At 36.2% G+C, this 15,000-nt stretch overlaps 2 protein-coding genes across 5 annotated transcripts in view; both read right to left on the bottom strand.

Annotated features, from left to right (window-relative positions):
- Positions 1–3,850, bottom strand: part of chst6 (carbohydrate sulfotransferase 6) — a 13,708-nt gene extending 9,858 nt beyond the window's left edge. The window contains exons 1-2 of one of the 4 annotated variants that reach the window (XM_087310265.1): positions 3,126–3,189; positions 2,949–3,046 (exon numbers count right to left, since the gene is read on the bottom strand). The gene's annotated coding sequence lies outside the window, so the exon portion shown is untranslated. The other 3 variants (XM_087310266.1, NM_001130621.2, NM_001430962.1) reach the window with 3 other exon arrangements.
- Positions 3,851–5,710: 1,860 nt separating this feature from the next.
- tmem231 (transmembrane protein 231) overlaps positions 5,711–15,000 on the bottom strand; it is a 14,470-nt gene continuing 5,180 nt past the window's right edge. The window contains 4 exon segments of the mRNA NM_200387.1: positions 5,711–6,171; positions 10,897–11,002; positions 13,660–13,741; positions 14,031–14,174. Coding sequence (NP_956681.1) covers positions 6,009–6,171; positions 10,897–11,002; positions 13,660–13,741; positions 14,031–14,174 — 495 coding nt within the window. The 3' untranslated portion in view covers positions 5,711–6,008.

Raw genomic sequence — 15,000 nt, 5'->3', positions numbered from 1 at the left:
GTAATTTTTAAAAATGAAAAGTTTGATTGAGATGGATTGTTGGCGATTGTATGGGTGTTGGACAGATTGAGTAGCTTTACATGAACAAGGGGAAACTAAGAGCTGTTAAAAAGATTTAAGACCTACAATACAATATTTCAGTAGATTTAAGACTTTAATTGCTTAAAATTAGTTTTAAAAGACATTTAAGACGCCACGGACACCCTGATAAAATCTATAGAGCCATGAGAAGCTCATGCTAGCAGGGCTACATTTATGGTCACTTATTAAACATTAAAATTTACATTAAGATGCATTAGTAAAATCTAAAGTTGTATTGCATGTGTCAGTATCATCACACACATGACCTAACAAACAAGTGAACATTAAAAATATGAGCAAATACTGGTACAGATGTTTTACTTGATATTAGTTGATTCATTAACTAACAAAAATATCTATTTTTTCCAATAACATTCAAGTAAAACACAAAAATGAACTGTACTGGTTCAGTGCAAAAGCTATGGGTTTAAAAGTAATTTAAGAGAAATGAAAACAAAAGCTTTTATAAACACTCCTCTATACAAACAAAAAATCTTCCCTGTTGAGCTAACAATGACATCTGTTCCCTCTATTCACAGAGAGCTCTTTAGCCACAAGAAACAATACAACATGACCAAATACCAGAGAACATTCGTTAAAGCCAGCTAAAATCAGTTATACCAGTTACACTCAAATAGAAATCATCAGGAGAAACAAATTCCAGGTGACCAATGTGACCATTTATAAATGCTGCTTGTTATAAAAGGCATTTCACTGAAAAATATACATGCATTTACTCTCCGTCAAGCGGTTCTGAATCTGTAGGTGTTTAACATTTCAGCTGAAACCTGTAACTGTTGACTTCCATAGGAAAAACAAATACTTTGGAAGTCAGCGGTTACAGCTTTTAGCGTTCATCAAAACATCATCTTTGTGTTCAAAAGAAGAAAAGAAGGTTCGAAAGAGTACAAGATGACAGAATTTTCATTGCTGGGTGATCTATCGTTTTAGCATCATCAGATTAGCAGAAAATGTTATTTATACGATTGTGAAACTTTACAGAGAAGATTCAACAATGTGTTTCCCACTAGGATTGAAAGATATATTAAAATACGAGCCTAATAGGCCTACTTTAATTTCTCTCTGATTTACAGAACCAAGAAAAATAGTTTTGAACACGACTAATGTTTATCAAGCATTCAGTTTTTGCGTTGTTGTCAAAACAAACATCCAGAAAAGGCCAGCACAGTTTATCTAATATTGTCTTATCAGCATCATTTCAAAACTTCCGTGCTTTATTTCATCTTTGTAACGGATGCTTCAGCCTCATGGGGGGTTAATATAGTTTTAGATTTACACATTTGGACGTTTGTCTTAACCCTTTAACTGTCCCACCAAGATTTTTTTAAAATTATTTTTTAACTCCTAATGTTGCTAGTTAACACACTCAATGCACTCTTTTTCAACATCCCATAATTTCTGAAAATATCAACCTCTACCAAATGGTAGACATGTCAGTGTATGGTAAAACTACCAGAATTATTACATAATACTATAAAAAAAATCTGAAAATATTCAGTTCATGTTTATTTATATAGAGCTGTTTACATCGTAGATTTAACATAATTCTAGTAAAGGCCAAATTTCAGAGTTGAAGTTTAGCTTAGGTTAGTGTGTAAAGTATAAAGTGTAAAATCAATTTATATATAAAAAAAAAAAAACAGTCAAAATAAAACATCTTTGAATACTAAATCATCTTTATTGTTTAAAGTATGCCATAAAATAGATCCCAATTTAACATGTTTACTTGTTTGTTTGTTTGTTTGTTTGTTTGCTTGCTTTTTACAATAAAAGCAAAATCAAGTGTGGTAGTGCAACAGGATTGTGTTTGTTTGATTTTTTTTTTAAACCAACAATGCTGTGTAGTGTAAACCATTATTTTTAGATCATTTTACTCACTTTAACAGTTAAAATAGGGTCAACCATTTGGTAGACCAGGTTAATAATATAATTTCAGAAAAGTGCTAATTGTAAATAGCGAAATCATATTAGCAGCCAACGACATATGAAAGTAGCGTAACAGCATTCTTCACCGTCAATTAAACAGAGCTAACGTTGTCAGTCATATTTACATGCGATTTTAGACAAAATATTCAGAGTAATAAACAAGATAGCCTGTCATTAGTCGTCACTGTTCAAAACTGAACGAGTGTGCTAATATAAAACCAGCTTTCCCTCAGTTTCAGCCTCAGGCTTCTTTCTGAGTGAAAGTGAATGGAAACTGTGACTAAAACAAACTCCAAACCCTCCATAACAACGGCAGGTATGTCGTAGAGGATAATCTCCACGTCTTTGCTCTCAAATAACACAACGGCTCTGTGCAATCAAATAAATTTGGCTCGTTTCTAGAACTTTTCAAGCATCGAGAACGCGCGTTTGAATAGTTTTGGAGCACCATGGTGACTGGATTTTCATTAATATCTGAGCGTTACACCTGACGGAGAAAAACAGATGGGAGACACATTTGTAATTTGATCAGATTTCACTTATTTCATCCGAATGCTCCTTTCCCCGGAAACATTACCACGTCCATTAACACATTTTGTGTGCATCTTGAGGTGATTTGGCTGAGCGCGCGCGCGTTATTCCCATAACGAGTGAGCTGACAAGATAGACAACATTACTGGATACCTTCATATGACTCAACAAAAGGATTTTTGGCTTTCAGTGAGATGCTCAGAAATGCCGAAGGCGTGAATTCTCAGAGAAGGAACTGAAGCTGAGATTAAATACAAAAACAAAACAAACAAAAAAAAAACAAAGACGTTTGCAACACTTTTGTTGGCGCATCAGATGTGTTTGTTTCTTTTACAAACGAATACTATGAACCATGACTTTCAAGCCTAAACGCGGTTAACATCACTTACACGAGAATATTAACGTGTTATATTTGGCACATGCGACTTCCAGTGACACTGAGGAAACTCCATGTTCACAATCATCTCAAGTCATTGAACACTCGCTTCTAAAACAGACTTTAAAGAGTTAAAAAAATACTCAACAGCACATACAAACTTAACAAAGAGTGTCTACAGTGGATGTACATCATTAAAGCATGTCTTACCTCCGGCTTTGCGGTGTGTTCGTATCCAGGGTTAAAAAGTTTCTGGCTGGATGTGAAAAAAGCGGAGACGTGGCCTCTGGGGGTGATTGACATGTGGGCGGAGCTTCGCCCTCATTATAAGTACCTTGATGTAAAATGATCTGTCAGCTTTCTCGAGTAGATGCCTCTTCTGATTTTTTTTACTTTGTGCTTAGATTAACACAAAGCTCTTTAAAGGTGTGTGTGGGTGAAAGTGGTTCAACTGTGTATTTAAAGAAGAATTTTGCATATTACAAAACATTGCACAACATTTGACTCAAGTAGACTAGCTGTACCACTCATGTGTTCACTAAAATGTAATATACAGTCATTGAAAGACAAATACACACCCCCATATTCACATTCTGTCAAAAAAAAAAAAGGTGAACGCAACAGGAAAACATTGCATCTGCATCCTGTCCATTGTGCCAAACTTCCTGAGCATGGAGAATACAGCAGCTGTCGTTTCAGAAATACAGACATTTATACAGTTTTAGGAAGAAAATAGCTAGTCAAATGACCATAGAGGAACACGAGTGACACTTACAAATCAATACATTAATTCAAACATTTTCTTAAAAATAAAGAAATCACCTTTAAATGTGTACATAAAAAACTCTTGAAATTATTTATTTTTTATAAATGTTGATTAATTTAACTATCAAAAGTACATTCATAAATCATTTTCATGTTTTACAGTTGTCATTTCTGCTTAGAGTTTGCATGTTCTCCCCATGTTGGCGTGGGTTTCCTCTGGGTGCTCTGGTTTCCCACACAATCCAAACACATTCGCTATAGGAGAATTGAATAAGGTAATTTGGCCGTAGTGCATGAGTGTGAATGCAAGAGTGTATGGGTGTTTCCCAATGTTGGGTTGTGGCTGGAAGGACATCCGCTGCGTAAAACATATGCTGGATAAGTTGGTGGTTCATTCCACTGTGTTCCCCTAATTAATAAAAGGACTAAGTCAAAAAGAAAATGAGTGAGTGAAATTAAATTATGCATTTTATTTTTTTATTACTCTGCTTTTATTATTTGATGATTAATCAGCGTGTTTTAAATTGATATAATTAATAAATTGATATATTTATTTATATATGGAGGACCATGAGTGATACTTTAAACTCAATTTATCAAGTTTAATAATAATTCAAAAATCATTGTTTTATTAATAAATTATCTTTGAATGTGTAAATTAAAAAAAACTAATGCAAATTTGTTTAATTAAAACATTGATTGTAGTGGCACATGCACTCAGGTACTCAAGGCGACCTGAGTTTGATTCCCGCCTCGAGGTCCTATGCCAATCCTTCCCCTCTCTGCTTCCCAAACTTTCCTGTCAATACTCTCTACTGTCCTGTCCATTAAAGGTGACCCCCCCCCCCCCTCCAAAAAAAAAAAAACATTGATTAATCAAACAATAAAAAGTACAATAATAAGTATTTTTATTGTTTAAAAAATAAAATAACTAAAAATATGCATTTATTTAATTTTATGTTTTTTTATTATTTGATCAATAAGTGTTGAAATGAAGTATACTATTTTACTTAATAATAAAATAAATAAACTGTTTTAAATAGATATATTAATTATATTGTTGTTAAATATATATATATGTATATATATATATATATATATATATATATATATATATATATATATATATATATATATATATATTATATCACTTTAAAGTATTGTTTATTTGGTTTATTAAAGTACATTTTTAAACAAATTACATACATTTAAATGTCTATTAATTTGTCTTATTAAAGGGGATTTATTATCTACATTTTAAAACAAATTAAACAAGCATTTATTTATTTAAAAAAGATTTTAAATGCACTGTTTTATTGCTTTAATTACACTTAAAACACTTTTTTAAACAGACACATTTAAATGTGACTTATTTATATACAATTTTAAGCTTTAATTATTAAATTGATCATTTTATTCTTCAGTCATTCATTTGGCTTAGACGCTTTATTCATCAGGGGTCGCCACAGCGAAATGAACCGTCAACTTATCCAGCATATGTTTTACGCAGCGGATGCCCTTCCAGCTGCAACCCAGAACTGGGAAAGATCCATACACACTCATACACTAGGGCCAGTTTATTTTCAATGCACCTATAGCGCATGTGTTTGGACTGTGGGGGAAACTGGAGCACCCGGAGGAAACCCACGCCAACACGAGGAGAACATGCAAACTCCACACAGAAACTGACCCGGTCGGGACTCAAACCAGCGACCTTCTTGCTGTGAGGTAACAATGCTAACCACTGAGCCAATGTGCCACCCTGAAAACATTAATCATCAAAATACAAAATCAATATGCCATACTATAATATTCAACTTCCTCCACTTGCAAAAGCCAAATAATCATAGATATAGTTTGTGTATGAATATAATTTGATAAATATCAATGTAAGGTTCAGTGAATCACTCATTTCCTGATGATAATATTCAATCATGTTGAAATCCCTTTGTAGAAAATGTTTTAAATACACCATGAGCAGATTGTTTAAAGAAATCAGACAGCATGAGGTCTTTCAAGTCATTTTTTATGCAAATTAAGATAGAAAAATAAGGTTAGGCCTATGCCAGTTGTATACATTTCTACACTTTCCCACTAATGTCACAAAGCAAACATTATCTTGCACAATAAGTGGTTGAACTCGAAACGTCCTGAAACCGGAAAAACTGGAGATTACACATGCATGCTGTTGGGAATTTCATACCAATGTACTGAAAACTGAACTATAAATAGGAGCACAACTCTTAATGACTGATAATTCTACAGTATATGCAAGCTAATGTAAAAACACACACAAAAACCGGAGGTCTCAGGATCTGTGCTGTTTAAACGGTGGTATGGTGATGGTGGGTAAAACCTGGTTTTGAAAGATGAACGTCTGAATGTGCTGGAAAACCCACAGAAAGATGAGCAGGACGCTGACATACTGGATCCAGGCGAACTTTATGGTTTCCCAGAAGCCCGGCCGATAAGTAGAAAAGGACGGTCAAGGAAATTGAATCTCAGCTGATAAAATGAAACATGAATGGAGAATCGAGGAATGTAGAGAATTCAGGAAGCGACTTTTACAGCAGAAAATCACTTCATGAGCTCATGAGAGGGAGAAATTGTAAAAAAAAAAAAAAAGAAAGAAAAGAATAATGCTGAAATTTCCTGTCATGTGTTTCAGATCAAAGTGTCGTTTTATGAAAGCATATTCTGGTATCAGGATTTAGTTGTAGACCAGATGGATGATGTTAGTAACCAAGAATGATACGGATACAAATATGCATATCGAGTTTATTCATCCATTCATTTTCCTTCATCTTAATCTCTATGTCAGAGGTCGCCACAGCAGAATGAACCACGAACTATTCCAATATATAATACACAGCGGATGCCCTTCCAGCTGCAATCCAGTACTGGGAAATACCTAAACACTACCAATTTAGTTCATCCAATTAACCTATAGCGCATGTCTTTGGACTTGAGGGAGAAACCGGAGCACCCAGAGGAAACCCATGCCAAGACGGGGAGAACATGCAAACTCCACGTAGAAATGCCAACTGGCCCAGCCGGGACTCGAACCAGTGACCTTCTTGCTGAGAGGCGACAGTGCTAACCACTGATCCACCGTGCTGCCCATGTAAAAATACAATAAATAAAAAAAATCACTCTATGTGACTTCAGTAGTTCAACTGTAATCATATGAAGCACCCAGAACACTTTAGTGTGGCAGAAAAACAATAAAAATGACTTTGTTGACCAATCTCTTGCTTATTAGGTCAGGGTGTGCGTTTACTACGTGTAATACAGCGCTTGTGTGTTGGGCTGCTGAATCTAAGGGCTATACATTGAACTGCCTGTATTAAATGTAAACCTGCGAAAGAGAAAACACTGACAAACAAAGCTGTTTTTACATATTTGGTGCACTAACGTCTTAGAACCACTGAATACACATGGACAGTTCTGACAAAGTTGTTTTCTGGAGTCTTTTGCTGTCTATGGAGGATGAGGGAGCTCTCTGATTTCATCTAAAATGTCTTAAATTGTGTTCTGTAGATGAATGACGATGTAGATGACGAGGGTGAATAATTAATAGCAGAATTCAAATTTTTGAGTGAACTAACCCTTTAAAAGTCCAATGAAGTGCTTTGAAATGTGCAGTTTTTTATTCGATGTTTAACGTAACCTCAACTGAAAAACAAAGAGAGGGTGGGATAGAGTGGCTCCTCCCCTTTTTAAAAAAATAACCAACAGCGTTTTGTTTTATCACAGCTCTGCCAGTGAGAGTGGGCGAGCTCAAGCTCATCAAATGAGAAGCAAACAAGAAAGGGGCGGGGCATGTCAAATATTCGAGAGCATTTGATTAGCCAAGATTTGATGAGAAACTTAAGTATGAGGCGACGTGGAAAAAACATTAATCCATTTAGGTGGAAATGACAAACTACAAGCGTTACATGTTTATATCAGTTTTAGATCTTCTAAATGTGAATTTTGTCTTTGTTTTGTACTACACTAGCTCATAGATATCCTTGAAGATACTAATACTAACATCTAAAAAACGTTATTTTAATCTCTCTAGACCTTGAAGGACCACAGTTTGACCCCAAGACGCTAATTTACTGTCACTTTAAAATGTTTAACGTCGTCAATATCCTTTAAACCACCATTTAAATGTTAAAAATGCTTACTTATGGGCAACAAGGTGGCTCAGTGGTTAGCACACAGCAAGAAGGTCACTAGTTTGAGTCCCGGCTGGGTCAGTTGGCATTTCTCTGCAGTGTTTGCATGTTCTCCCCATGTTGGCATGGGTTTTCTCCGGGTGCTTTGTTTTCCCCCACAGTCCAAACACATGCGCTATAGGGGAGTTGAATTAACTACTTTGGCCGTAGTGTATGAGTGTGTGTGGTGTTTCCCAGTTCAGGGTTGCAGCTGGAAGGGCATCCACCGTGTAAAACATGTGCTGGAATAACTGGCGGTTCATTCTGCTGTGGCCACCCCTGATTAATAAAGGGATTATGCCGAAGTAAAATGAATGTTTACTTTTAGACCCTTTTCACATTTCAGGGTTTCTCGGTAGCGGAAGTCTTCATAGTTGGGAAAACTTAGAGCGCAGTGAACGGGAGAATACAAAAAATATTTTTTTTTAAATCTTATTTGCTGAAATAACCAAAGAAAAACTTCACGATGATGGTATAAAGGCTTTCAGAAAAGAAAGAAAATGTGTGAGACTGATGACGGCAGCCAGAGGAAAGAATAACGTCAAATGTACTGTCCATTCCCATACACGCTGCATTAAAAACGACACGCAAAATCGGGAATTCGTTTTTGGAAGCAAAGAGGATATAAAACATACATAATTACATATAAATGTTCATACATTTAAAAAAAAATCTAAATATTAAAAACTTTCAAGGGTTTAAGATGCTGAAAACTGTTAAATGCGTCAGGCTTGTGAAAAGGGTCCATTGTTTAATGCGTTTTAATAAGTATGTTGCTTTATATTTACAGAAACATCTCCCTACTAATTTACTCATATTCCTTGAAAACATTTGAGACTTGATATGAAATGCATTCTCTATATATAAAAACTCATTTTGTCTCTAAATCTAAAAATTGACTCCAAAATTAGACGTCTTATCTATGACACACATATATCTTTCACCCTCAAATGTTGATTTTGTCATAGTTTCCTCGCCCTCATGACATTCCAAAATGGAATGACGTTCTTTCAACCATGTACGTTAGAACTCCACATTCTTCACATTTACTTCTTTGTGCTCAACAGAAGGAAATGACATCATTATTGGGTAAATCATTCTACTGATACACACTCATGATTCATAACACTATTTTTAACACTGTTGCATATTTTGATTGCTTGATAAAGTAATCGTTTAATTGTTTCGCCCATAATAAATGAGTTCTGCCTCAGACGCCACACACTATAATCATCTGTCATGTGATCTTGTGTTTGGATGCCTGATGTCTGCTTTGGAAGTCATTTAACTAAATAATTTTCATGACAAACTTTGACTCAGGCATTACAGAATGATTAAATCAGCCTTTGAGATGCTGTGATTAAGGTAGAGCATCTGCTTTATCCAGTTATCTGATCACATGATCAGCAGAGGCAAACCTACATGATGTTTTTGTTGTGCATTAAGGCATTTTGGAGATAGGTGTGTTTAAATCATATCAGATTTACCATGGCTTATTTTGTGCATTTTAATATTTAATCTGGGTGGCTCACAGCAAGAAGGTCACTGGATTCCAGCTAGGCGAGTTGGTGTTTCTGCGAGTTTGCATGTTCTCCCCGTATTGGCGTGGGTTTCCTCCGAGTGCTCCGCTATCCCACACAGTCCAAAGACATGCACCATAGGTGAATTTAATATATTAATTGAACTGAATTAGTCGTAGTATACGAGTGTGTGTGTGTTTATGTGAATGAGTATATAAGGGTGTTTCCCAGGACAGGGTTGCAGTGGGCAGGGCCAATTAAATCTCATTATGGCATTTTCATCCAGCTGTTTTATTTCTATGGAGTATTCTAAAACATTTTTAGCTCATATTCTCATCATGCATCAGTGACTCCAAGAATTGTGTTCCTCTGTGTCACTCTAGTGTGACCTCTGCTATTCTCTTTCAGTTTCTTTTAAAGAAATGCTCCACATTTTTTGGAAACAGGATCTTTTTACAACTTACCTAGAGGTACAGTTGGGTTTTGCCATTTGTTAATCTATTCAGAAGATCTCTGGAAGCACTTTTAGCTTAGCTTAGCATAGATCATTGAATCAGATTAGACCGTTAGCATCTTGTTTAAAAATGACCAAAGATTTCCATTATTTTAAATAACAAATTGCATATATTTCCTATTTGGCTGGCTGAGATCAAGACCTTTTATTATGTTTGGCTAGCTAAAGCAATTTACTCCCGGGAAGGGGTTAAAATCGGCGGCTGTGCGATCTACTTCTAGAAGGAAGTTGAAATTGGGGGGCACGTAATTATAGCTGTGAAGCTTCACTTTTCAACTGGAGACGTCCAATAGATTAATAGGTATTGAATAGGTGATCACCAGAATGGGAAAGTCCCAGTGTAAAGTGAGAAAATATGATACACCGGTATTTTGGAATTTGGAAAAGCTGTCTTTACACTGTTTTCATCTGCTTTTATTTTATTAGGTTTTTTTTATTTATACTTGTCTCTTTTATTTCTGGTTATGTAAAGCATTTTGAATTGCCACTCTTTACGAATGCTTTAAATAAAAAACTTGCCATGCCTATTTAAAGCTTGCCTATTTTGTATATATATAAAAGTTAATATGGCAAGGAATTATGCTCTCTTTCTGATGTAATAATCAAGGAACTTTGCTGGTAAGGCACCAAAAATACAGAAGAAAATTTGTGAAACTTTTGGCATTTTTCAGTCAGATGCTAATGGTCTAATCTGATTCAATGAACTATGCTAAGCTAAAAGTGCTCCAGCCATATAGAAAGACCAGCAGAATTGTTTAAATATTTGTAAAACTCTGTTAATGGTTAAAAAAAAAGAGGAGTGTTCCTTTAATTTTCTGAATACTACATTTTCGTTGTTATTGTCCTTAGAATGAACCCCTGCATCTATATATAATATTTCTGCAGCATGACAAATATGAGGCTCTAAATATTCTGAATGAAATGTTCATAAGTTGTGCACAGTGAGCTTGTAAAGGATATTCAATCATCTCTACTGGATAGTGGATCTGTGCGCTGATCTGAAAAGGAGCGTTTGCCGCTCTGCCCACCGTCCACACGGGAATGACACCAGAGAGATGCGTCGTCACTAAGAACGAAAAATGAACAGTGAGTAATGGATAACCACCATGGAAAAGTTTGTATCTCTGTAGATCTATCATAAACATGCAGCATGCATATCTATCTGTTGCACTCAGATGTGCAAACCCTTAAGCTTCCTTCAGAGGACAGTTTGTTCTGCATATAAAAGCTTTCTCAGCATAAATAACTGCACTGCACAGCTAATCATAAAGCCATCTCTCTATAGTGCCCTGATCTAATCTAAGTACCTAATGAACTTGCCTTATAAGCAATGCCTTAATATGCCTTATAAGCAATTATTCCTTGGTCTGTTAAAATGCTTGATGCCGATTGGCTGGAATTAAATTGTTTAATGCACATATAGTTTTGATAAAAGTTAATAAATATGCTTCTCCAACAGTTGACAAGCTGAAAATCACTGGCTGAAAAGACATAACAGCTAATGCTTCTGATTGATTTTTTAACCGTACTTAAAAACAAGCTCCGCCACCAAGTGAACAGTCTCATGTTTCAATTTGACTAAATTTACTGCACTTTTTAAAGAGGACCTATTATCTAAAAAGCACTATTATACGGGGTTTAAACGTAGTTGTGTGGAAACAGACTGTGAATATATTCAGCTTCTAATGGTAAAAATCTATTCATTAATTTTATTGTAATCACACCTGATAAAAACAGTCTGCAGAAACACTCTGATGGACATTCTCCCGTTGTACATGTCATCAGAGGGGGAAAGCCCCGCCCTCTAGTGACCATCTCTCACTTATTAGAATAGGACAACAGTCTTGTTTTTGAATCTGCCACTATGCTGACACACAGGCATCTGTAGCTCCGCCCTCTTTTAGAAAAGAGCACAATCTCATCTGAATTTAAAGCGACAGTCACCAAAAACCCCACAATTAGGATCAAAGCCTAAAAGGGTCCATTTCAAAGAGTTATAAAACAATATTTGTGAGGTATTTGAAGCTGAAACTTCACATATTGGTACAATATTTGGCCAATATTTAAAAATGTATTAATTTGTGACAACTTTTCTGCATTAATACATAGCTATTCTTGGTAATGCACCAATTTATGGTTGATAACGTGCAAAAATATTATAAGTCACATAAATGCACAGTGCATGAAATAGGAAACATTATGACATTTGCTTGACAGGAATCTCTGTTGAACTAAAGTGCTTTAAACAGGAACATTCTAGATCAGTGGTTCTCAAACTGTGGTACGTGTACCATTAGTGGTACACATGCCTCCTTCTAGTGGTACTCGGAGGAATGAAATACGTCATGTACATGCTACACATATTAAAAATTTTTTCAAAAATGATCTATTTAATATGCCATATATGACATATAGCCTATATTTCTGAGGTAATCTACCACGTTTTTTAAGTGTGCAGAGGTGTAGCTGCTTTACTGGGTCTACTACGCTATTGTATTTCAATACTGCTCATTTTGGTGGTACTTGGAGAGACAATTTTTTTCTGAGGTGGTACTTGAGGAAAAAAGTTTGAGAACTACTGTTCTAGATGTTTTCATAAAGCAACATCAGGGGCCTCATGTACAAAGACTTGCGTTGAATTAATACTAAAACATTGCGCACATTCACAACCAGAGGTGCTCCTATCGGAGGTAGATGGGAGAAAACGGTTATTTGCAAGTTTGTCCGCCTGATGATAACAAAAGAAAAAAAATATAGTGGGAGAGTTTAGCTGACGCAGTTAACGCAGTGGGGTCTGAACATCGCACTGCGAGTGAATTAAAAAAGAAATGGTCCCATGTAAAGGTGCATGTTAAGAGGAGAACAGCGGCACACCGTCAAAGTGTGTACCGAACAGGCATGGGAACAGGGGATGCTGAACTAAAACCCTTTGAGGAGAGAGTTGCCTCAATTTTAGAGTTGATTTGATTATTTTATCTCAAATGGTGTCAGAGTTTAATTGACTTTTACAATAATTACATTAAAAGATATTTACAAATATTATAAAATAAATAAAGTGCTAATTCCAAAAACAGAGTCTTGTGCAATACGCAGGATGTCTTTCTGAACATTTTGGTACTGGTTTTATTGTATAATTTCCTATGGTTGAATTATTTAATTCATTCGTATGGTTCATTTTTTTTTAAATCGAGAAATTAAGCCTCGTGCAACATAAAGGGCACATATTTATGCCTATCTGACCTATTTTTGGCTTCAACTATAACAGGAGCAAAGAATTTAATTGGTTTGAAATCGAATGTCTAATGAATGTCAAACGTTAAACTAACTTTACCGCGGTTTAACAGCATGGTATGGAAACCTTAAATACCTGGTAGACCTGACAGCTGCCATTGCATGGCTGAAAGATACTTTGTAGTGTGCAATTTAACATGATTGCCTCTAGGGGTTCGCCAATGAAAATAAAACAAACACACACAAGAAATACATGTACGCCAGACATGAAGTTGGCGTGGACCAACGCACATTCCCATGTTCATTTCATTGTCAGTAAATCTAAACGTGAGCGTGAAATCTGCCGTACGCAAAGTTTTTGTGTGTACGCAGCATTTATACTGTACATGAGGCCCCTGGTCTGCATACAATATTACAACCTCCAAAGTTTGAAGATTGCACTTTCATGCCTATGACCAATAAATTAAAACATGAATTTGTGTGTGATCTTACAGTTCCTCTGCTGATAGAGTCTTATGATGTTGGTCAGGTCATATGTACTCGCAAATGGACTGGATCCATCAATCACAGACACCTAGCAATGAAACAGGAAACGCAATTACAAAATAAAAATGACTTCACATAAACACCGTCACCTTGCAGATGCATTCCTGATGATTTTTATTCCTTATTTTAATTACAGCTTTCCAGTTGAGATACATTTAGCATTACTCTGGCAGTGCGAGTCAAACCAGTTCAGTATCAAGGTATCATTTCCAGCCTCGGTTGATTCTCCAGATTCATTTGTATGTGAAAATGATGTCACCCACTGATGAGCTTTAAAAGCAACAGCGCAATGCTTGAGAGGGTCCAGATGCACTTACGTTGTAGGTACTGTGTAAACCTCTGTGAGGAAGAGGAGTTCGCTGGTTTAGCCTCAGGTCTCCACAGATAAAGAGCTGAGAGCCGGGAACAGGAGATGAGTGCTGTATGAAGGCCAGCGTCTGCATCACCACAGTCGACATTCGCTGAGAAACACATTCAGAAAAATACAGTCATGCGAGGAAAAAGTCACGACACCATGTTAAAACTGGAATATTTTCCATATCAGGATGAATCCAAGTTATCCAATCATTGAAAAAACACCCTCAGATGAAGTTAAAGGGGAGCTATTATGCAAAAATCCCTTTTATAAGGGGTTTAAATACAAGTATGTGGCTTCAGTGTGTGAATATAACCAGCCTCTAATGGTAAAACTGTATTAATTCAATCTTTTATAGTCACACTTGATGAAAACAATCTGCTGACTGACATTCTCCATTTGTACGTGTCATCAGAGGGGGAAAGCCCAACCCACTAGTGACTATCTCTCCCTAATTAGCATAGGACGTTAGTCTTGTTTTTGAATCTGCCACTATGCTAACACACAGGCATTTGTAGCTCCGCCCTTTTTTAAAAAGAGCACAATCTCATTTGCATTTAAAGCGACAGTCACTAAAAGCCACAATTAGGATCAAAGCCTAAAAGGGTCACAGCTTCATTCATTTTCTTGTCGGCATTGTCCCTTTATTAATCTGGGGTCGCCACAGCGAAATGAACCGCCAACTTATCAAGCACGTTTTTTACGCAGCGAATGGCCTTCCAGCCGCAACCCATCTCTGAGAAACATCCACAAACACTCATTCACACACACTCTACGGATTACAATTTAGCCTACCCAATTCACCTGTACCGCATGTCTTTGGACTGTGGTGGAAACCGGAGCACCTGGAGGAAACCCACGCAAACGCAGGGAGAACATGCAAACTCAACACAGAAATGCCAACTGAGCCGAGGATCGAACCAGCAACCCAG

This window comes from Danio rerio, chromosome 25, assembly GCF_052040795.2.
Source record: "Danio rerio strain M-AB ecotype USA chromosome 25, GRCz13ab, whole genome shotgun sequence".
Lineage (NCBI taxonomy): Eukaryota > Metazoa > Chordata > Actinopteri > Cypriniformes > Danionidae > Danio > Danio rerio.
This window is presented reverse-complemented; position numbering and strand designations above follow the sequence as displayed.